We start from the raw sequence: 7,821 nt of genomic DNA on the forward strand, positions 1-7,821 counted from the left end.
GAAGGCACGAGGGCAGGGTCCAGAAGTCCCGAACACGGCGCCGCCTGAGACGGTGCGCACAGGCGCCGCCGGGAAGCCCCGCGGGGCCTCGGGGCTCAGTCTCTGCCGAGGCTCGGGGGCACAGACATGGCTGGGACCCCGTGACGCAGAGACCCCACCCTGAGTCACAGCGCTGTTCTCTGGCTTACCCAGGCCCCTGCCAGCACAGATCACCACCCAGGAGCCAGGGCCAAGGCCAGACTTCTTAGGACAGGGTTAGATTCTCCTCTACGCCTAGCTGCTGCTGGCTTACTATGTTATTATTATTACTGTTATTCTTCTTATCATTATTATCATTGCTACCACTACCATTACTACTAGTCACCGAGACTTGGGGCTGTGGGTGTGACAGGTACCATCTTGGTGTTTCTCAGAACTCGGCCCCTACCTTTCGTAGCACGTGACACCGTTTTTGGTGATACACAGATGGATGTTTTAAATTTTAATCATAATGTAGGTATTTTCTCCGTATCTGATAATCTTCCATCTGTAGTAATGCAATTCAGTCTTCTGTGCAAACGGGGAAGTAGGTTATCGTTATCACTGACTGATAATTTGTTACTGTAACACGTTATTGCAGTAAGGCGGTAGCAGTAAAGGTGACATGCTGACACGGTGGCCAGCGCTGTGGAAAGGCGGGGGTCTGATTGCACCCCCACGCTGACTCTGCCTTCCTGTCCGTTGCTGCAGGATCTCCGGCGGAAGGCGGCCCGGCTGGTAGCTGCCAAGTGCACACTGGCAGCCCGAGTGGACAGCTTCCACGAGAGCGCGGAGGGGAAGGTGAGGGGCGGGCGGCGTCTGTCCGGGCGGTATGCGGTCTGTCTCAGGGAGAGCTGTCAGTAGAGGGCCCGCCACGGCGAGCGCTGTCCTAACAGGGCAGAGGCGGGGGTGTTTGTCGTGGCCCCGCCGAGGTCAGCGTCCCCTCCCCCTGCTGTACGAGTTTCCCGCTGCTGCTGCTGTGACAGATTACCGTAAGTTTAGTGGCCTAAAGCAACACAGGGTTACTGTCTTAGAGCTCTGTAGGTCAGAAGTCCACGGCGGGTTCCCTGGGCTGAAATCAAGGTGTTGGCAGGGTTCATTCCTTCCGGAGGCTCAAGGCGAGGATGGCTCCGCTGCCTCTTGCAGCTTCCACAGGCCGCCCGCGTCCCTCGGCTTGTGGCCCCTTCCTCCATCTTCAAAGCCAGCGTGGCATCTTCCCAGCTCTCTCTGACTCTGCTTCTGTCTTCACATCTCCTCTGACTCCTTTAAGGACCCAGTGATTACACTGGGTCCGCACTGATCATCTAAGGCACCCTCTCCCCGTTTCAGATCCTTAGCCCAGTCACATCTGCAAAGTACCTTTTGTCAGGTAAAGTGACACATTCACAGGGACCAGAGAGTTGGTTGTGGACACCTTTGGGGGAGGGGGAGGTATTTATTTGCCTACTGCACCAGGATCTGTCCCCTCTACCGGCACTGTCATCGTTCACGTAATTATTCCATCAACCTGTGCGCCTTGGCGGACTTGTTCTGGGAGAGTAGGTGTTTTCTGTCTTGTGCATGATTGTTTTCCGAGCACCCACCCTGGCACTGTGGGTTCAGGGGTTCAGTCTCTCTCTGACCACTGGCCTGGATGCTGGGGGTACAGCAGTGAACCGCACAGACAAAAAAGCCCTGCCTCTGTGGCATCTCCATTCTGGCTGGGGGCGGGCCGAGAAGACACAAGCGGTAGATCTGCGGTGTGTCCAGTGGTGCTGAGTAAAGGCTGGGAAGACAGATGCGGGGCGTTGGGGGTGGCGAGGGAGGTGAGACTGATGAACCTGGAACTCAGGGCGGGCTTCTCTGAGGAGGTGAGGGTTTAACATAGACCTGAGTGCACTTAGCACTCGAGTCCCGTGGATGCTGGGGGGAAGGGTGTCTCAAGCAGAGGGAACGGGCGGTGCACAGGCCCTGAGGCTGGAGCACAGCGAGCTCCGGGGAGAGGAGGCTGGCGGGATGGGGGCAGATCACCTGCAGCCTCGCACCCTGGGGAGAGCTTGGCCTCAGTGGGGGTGCTGAAAGGGGGCCGATTTGGGGTCCTTCCTGAAGGAAGAGCCTGGCGGGATTCTCGGGGTGTGACCGACTCCAGGGCGTCGCCACTGACTGACCTGAGGAGAGCTGGGGCGGAGGGTGGGGAGCGGGCGCGGGAGCGTCGAGAGGAGAGGGCTGAGCCGAGATACAGTGTGGGAGCATCACGTGGTAGGTGCGACTTAAACCCGCAGAGCCCAGAGGGTCGAGGTCCTCCAGGGCCACGGGGCGGGGGGGGGGTGCCGGGCGGACAGGCCAGGCCCGAGGGAGCAGCTGCGGGGCCCCCACCCCGTCCTCCGCAGGTGGGCTACGAGCTGAAGGATGAGATCGAGCGCAAGTTCGACAAGTGGCAGGAGCCACCGCCCGTGAAGCAGGTGAAGCCGCTGCCCGCGCCCCTCGACGGGCAGCGTAAGAAGCGAGGCGGCCGCAGGTGGGGCCCGGGGACCAGTCGGGCCGGGACGGAATGGGAAGGGAAGAGGCTTGCACCCTCCCAGCTGACCCCCTGCCCTGTCCCCAGGTACCGCAAGATGAAGGAGCGGCTGGGGCTGACGGAGATCCGGAAGCAGGCCAACCGCATGAGCTTCGGGGAGGTCAGAGCCAACCCCCCCCCCCCACCCCCCGCTCTGCCCCCGCCCCCTGCTGCATTCCTTCCTCTCCATCTGTGGCCATGCCCCCCCGCCCCCCAGATCCGGGACAACACCTTAGCCTCCGCCCTGGTCCCCCCCACCCCGGCCTCCAGTCTCTCCCCGCCCCATCCACCCGGCACCGGCCCCTTCGCCCGGAGGCTTCCCATCCACCCAGGATCTGGAGGCTGTTCAGTCTCGTCCCTCCCCTCTTCCCTCCCCCGCCCCGCTGTACACGCGTTTCCCCAGGCTCCACCCCTGCCAGGCTCCTCTTACCCGAGCCTCACCCTACTGATCCTGCAAGAACTAGCTCAGATGCCGTTTCATCAGTGAAACCCATTTCAGTTCTTACACCACACGCACGCGCACGCACACACGCACGCACACGCACGGCCCCTCTCAGCTGTGAGCTCAGGGAGCAGTAACGGGGCCTGACTTCCTTGCTGGGGCCCCAGCAAGGCTCACTGCACTCGGGGCCCAGTAGGTGCCTGAATAGGGCCGGCTGATGGGGTGGATGCCTGGGCCTCCAGCTGACCGAGGAGGCAGCTGACACAGGACGCCTTCCCCTCCCACCAGATCGAGGAGGACGCCTACCAGGAGGACCTGGGCTTCAGCCTGGGCCACCTGGGCAAGTCGGGCAGCGGGCGGGTGCGGCAGACACAGGTGAACGAGGCCACCAAAGCCAGGATCTCCAAGACGCTGCAGGTACGGCCGCGGGCGGGGGCGGGGGCTGAGGGTGAGGGGCGGCGGGCTCGGGCGCGTGGGCCCCAGCCACAGTCTGCACCTCCCTGGCCCTCCCCACAGCGGACCCTGCAGAAGCAGAGCGTGGTGTACGGCGGGAAGTCCACCATCCGCGACCGCTCCTCGGGGACTGCTTCCAGCGTGGCCTTCACCCCGCTCCAGGTACCGGCCCCGCTGGGGTCAGGAGGCCCAGGGAGAACCCCTTCCCCTCCTGGGCTTCAGCTGCCTCGCCTGCGGAAGGAGCACACACGACAGGGCCCCTCTCAGGGCTGCTGTGGGGGGAGTGGGCACCGATGAAGCCCCTGAAGGGTGTATCTGGGTTCCCTGCACTCGGTGAAGTTACCAGGGACCAGTTGGTCTCTATGACCTCGAGCAGGCTCAGTCCCTCCCTGAGGCTCTGGGTCCCCACCTTCCGAGAGCCGGGTGGCTGGGGCCACCTCAGCGCCCCGCACAGGAAAGGTCCTAGGTAGGTGGGCTGGGCAGTCGGGACCCCAGCCGGCCCCCAGAGCACAGGATGGAGCCAGGGCAGGTCACTCACCTGTCGGGTCCGTGCCTCGGTTTATTCACCCACCAGATAGCGCTAGTGTGGCCCTTGGGATCTGAGGAGTACGAGCTCATTCCCTCCGTCAGCAGGTGTCTGCTGAGCGCCTGCTAAATTCCGCGCGCTGTTGCAGGCGCCGGGACAGAGCCACAAAACAGAGACAGGAAGTTTTGCCCTCCCAGAGCTTAGGGGGTGGCAGGGGGACAGATAACTAAGATACATAGTGTGTTGGAAGGTGGAAGGTGCTGGAGACTGAAAGGACTAAGGGAGATGGGGAGCCTCCAGGGGAGGCCTCAGCGAGAAGATGAGAATCACCGTGTGTAAAACATTCACAACAATGCCTGCCACGCGTCGGGTCCCCAGAGCTGGTCGTTAAATCCTCGGTGGGGTTGGTGCAATTTGTGCTGGGACTGCAGGCAAGCCGCTTACTTCTGGGACTCAGTTTCCTTATTCAGGAACCGAACAGGATCAGCTGTTCTCCAACGGTGGTGTTTTTAAAATCTCCTGGGGAACCTGCTAAAAATGCAGATGCCCAGATCCTCCCCTCTTCCCCCACCCCCCGGCCCACAGAGTCAGAATCTCCCAAGGTGGGGGAGATTTGGGGGCTGACAGACTGTCCACATGTTTGCCCAGAGCCCAAGGGCCACTGGGAAGGGCCCGTGGGCCCCTGACATTTCATGATTCCTTCACTGGGAGCTGGGGGAGCTGGGCGGGGGGCATTGTTAGGGCCCAGGCCCGTCTCCCCACCCCATGCCATCTCCCCCACCTGCCCAGGGCCTGGAGATTGTGAACCCACAAGCAGCGGAGAAGAAGGTGGCTGAGGCCAACCAGAAGTATTTCTCCAGCATGGCCGAGTTCCTCAAGGTCAAGGGTGAGAAGAGCGGCATCATGTCCACCTGAGGGGCGGCGCCCTGGGCCTTCTCCCGCTGAAGGGACACAGAGGCCACACCTCTCTGAAGGGATCGGGGTCAGGATGGGGCTGGGAGGTTCCGGCAAGGAGAGCCGCCCCGTGCCGGCCGGTGCTGGGACTGTCCGGCGAGGCTCGGGAGAAGGCCCGGCCCCGGAGCACAGAGATCGCCGCCCCACTCAAACACACAGCCCGCCTTCATCACGCGTCCTTTTTATTTTAACCGGGAAAGGAAATACCTTTGGAATAAGTGCAATTAAAAGCACGTTATCAGGATCTGTCCTTGGCGAGTGATCGTTTGTCAAACACCTGGGCGATTTGAGGAGTCAGAGCTACGGGGTTTTGGGGGACAGAGCTTGGGCTCCCTGGAATCTGGATCCAACCCCGGGCCTGTCACTTCCTCATTGTGCAGTCCCGGGAAGAGAAGAGCCCTCTCCATCTTCAGCCCCCTTAGAGAACCCCGGCCGTTCTGACGCCCCAGCTTTCAATGCAGGCCGCCCTGGGTGGTCGTGGCATCTCATGCAGTTGGCCTCTGCCGCCTTCCAAGCCTCCACACTTCAACCACCAGGCGCACCTGTGAGGACGTAAAAGATGCCCAGGAAGCACTTAGCACTGGGCTCACCGTCAGGGCCCCACGACGGGGCACTTCTGTTATTCTGTCCAGTGTTTGCTGAGGACTCCCCCTCCCACCCTGGTGTGCCAAGCCCCGGCGGGGTGGAGCAGACAGGTGCCCAGCCCTGGCAGGGACTCAGGGCTATGAAAGTTCCTGCCAGGTAAGGAGAGTGCCGTGCCGCCAGGGGTAGCCTACCCCGTGCTGGGAGATGGGCTTCACAGCTGCTCACTTACCTGCACGGTCAGCACTTAATTACCCAGGAGGACCAGCCCTGGGGGAGCGATGCCTCTCTAGCTCGAGCTTTCTCCCTGGGTCTCTTTCTGGCTCACTGGGTCCTATCTGAGATCTCTCCCTTTCTGTTCCTCTCTCTGGGACTCCCCCATCACCACTAGGGGCTCTGTGTGTGTCTCCGGTCCCCAGTCCCTCCCTCAGCCCAGGGCTCTTGTCTCTGGACCTCAGAGGCCCTCTCTGAATCTCTCCCCTCCCACACATGAAAAGAGTCTGCACATCAGGGAGGTTCTTTCCAAAGGCCAGATTACCCCAGGTCACATAACTGTTTCCCCAGATTTATCCCTGAACTTTAGGTCAGCCTTGCTTAAAAGTGATGACCTTTGCTGATCTCTGTCTCTGGGGGTGCCAGGGAAGGGCCGTCTGTCCGCAACTCTTCGGAGTCCCCATCTCCCCTGGCCAGACTGAATCGAACGGTGGAGGGGGCAAGGAGGTGTGAATCTCAAGAAGGAATCGGAGTCACCTGGCCCTGCAGTCCCAAATACTCTTATTAGAGTTTCTCCAAGTTCCATATGCCTCAGAATTGCCTGGAAGGACTGTTAAAACGGGTTACAGGGCCCGGGTTCCCGATTCATTTGGTCTACGGTGGGGCTCAAAAACGTGACTTTCTAACAACTTCCCAGGCGGTGTTTATGCTGCTGATGCAGGGACCACACTTTGAAAACCACTGCTCTAGAAAATCCTCTTATCAGATTGGTGGCATGTTGGAATCATCTCAGGAATTTTCATTACTAATGTCTGGTTCCCATCCTGAGAAACCCTTATTTAATCAGTCTAGGGCAAGGCCTGGGTATCTGGATTCTTTTTAAGCCCCCAGGTGATTCTCACATGCAACCAAATTTGAGAACCACTGCTGTGGACCCTTGCTACTCAAGAAAGTGTGGACTGTGGACCGTCCGCACTGCCTGGTAATATGTTAGAAAAGCAGGATCTGGGACCTCCTGGATCAGAATCTGCCTTTGACAAATCCCCAGGTGATTCCTGAGAAACCTAAAAGGCCCTGCTCCATCCAGGGACCACACTTTGTTGTTCTTGTTTGTTTGTTTGTTTTAGGTGAAGTATAGTTGATTTACAACAGGGACCACACTTTGAATAACAAGGGTCTTCTGGACCAATATTTCTCAAACTCTAACGAGGGACTTCCCTGGTGGTCCAGTGGATAAGACTCCGCGCTCCCAATGCAGGGGGCCTGAGTTCGATCCCTTGTCAAGGAACTAGATCCCACGTGCATGCCGCAACTAAGAGTTCACATGCCACAACTAAGGAGCTGGCGAGCCGCAACTAAGGAGACCGCCTGCTGCAACTAAGACCTGGTGCAACCAAATAAATAAATATTTTTTAAAAAACCCAAAAAACCTCTAATGATCACCCAGGAAGTTTATAAAAATACAGATCCCTAGGCTTCACTCCCCAGATCTGTGTGGGCCTAAGAGCACTGCGTTTTTACAAGCATTGCCTGCCTTGCCACGGGCGATTCTGATGCAGTTCTCACTTGCATTTCCCTTGGATTTATCTTACTTTCCTCCACCTAGAGGAGATGGGCAGAAATGACTGCCCATCTTGACTGGGTGACCCAGGGCAAATGCCTCCTGGTTTGCCAAAGCACCAGTGCCTAGCAAGTTTCAACCACAAGTCATTCCCCGTATTCACCCAGGTATTCATTCAGCAAACGGTTACTGAGTGCTTCTTGCTGCTAAGCGCTGGAGATGCAAAAATCCGGACGGGGAGATTCAAATAATTAAGAAAATGACAGTATACATGCAAAAGTAAATCCGAACGAATAGGGCTCACGTGAGCACTCAGCACGGGAGGTCAGGGAAGTTTTCCCGCTAGAAAAGACCACTGAGCTGAGATCTGAAGGACCAGTAGGCGTTAGGAGGCAGCCGTGGGAGGGGATCAGGGACTCCCACCTGTACCTTCTGCGGCGTCCTCACAACACCAGGGAAATGGAGGTGCAGAGGAGAATAACTGTCCCACGGTCACGTAACCACACAGAAGCAGGACAAATACTCCATGCCTCCAT

General features: G+C 58.8%; 1 protein-coding gene across 1 annotated transcript in view; it reads left to right on the forward strand.

The window, feature by feature from the left end:
* The window catches only part of PRPF31 (pre-mRNA processing factor 31), a 16,898-nt gene extending 11,888 nt beyond the window's left edge, over nt 1-5,010 (forward strand). The window contains exons 9-14 of the mRNA XM_068527968.1: nt 730-819; nt 2,388-2,515; nt 2,603-2,675; nt 3,285-3,413; nt 3,513-3,611; nt 4,765-5,010. Coding sequence (XP_068384069.1) covers nt 730-819; nt 2,388-2,515; nt 2,603-2,675; nt 3,285-3,413; nt 3,513-3,611; nt 4,765-4,890 — 645 coding nt within the window. The 3' untranslated portion in view covers nt 4,891-5,010. The remainder of the gene's footprint in view (nt 1-729; nt 820-2,387; nt 2,516-2,602; nt 2,676-3,284; nt 3,414-3,512; nt 3,612-4,764) is intronic.
* The last annotated feature ends 2,811 nt before the right edge of the window (nt 5,011-7,821 follow it).

This window comes from Eschrichtius robustus, chromosome 19 (genome assembly GCF_028021215.1).
Source record: "Eschrichtius robustus isolate mEscRob2 chromosome 19, mEscRob2.pri, whole genome shotgun sequence".
Classification (NCBI taxonomy): Eukaryota; Metazoa; Chordata; class Mammalia; order Artiodactyla; family Eschrichtiidae; genus Eschrichtius; species Eschrichtius robustus.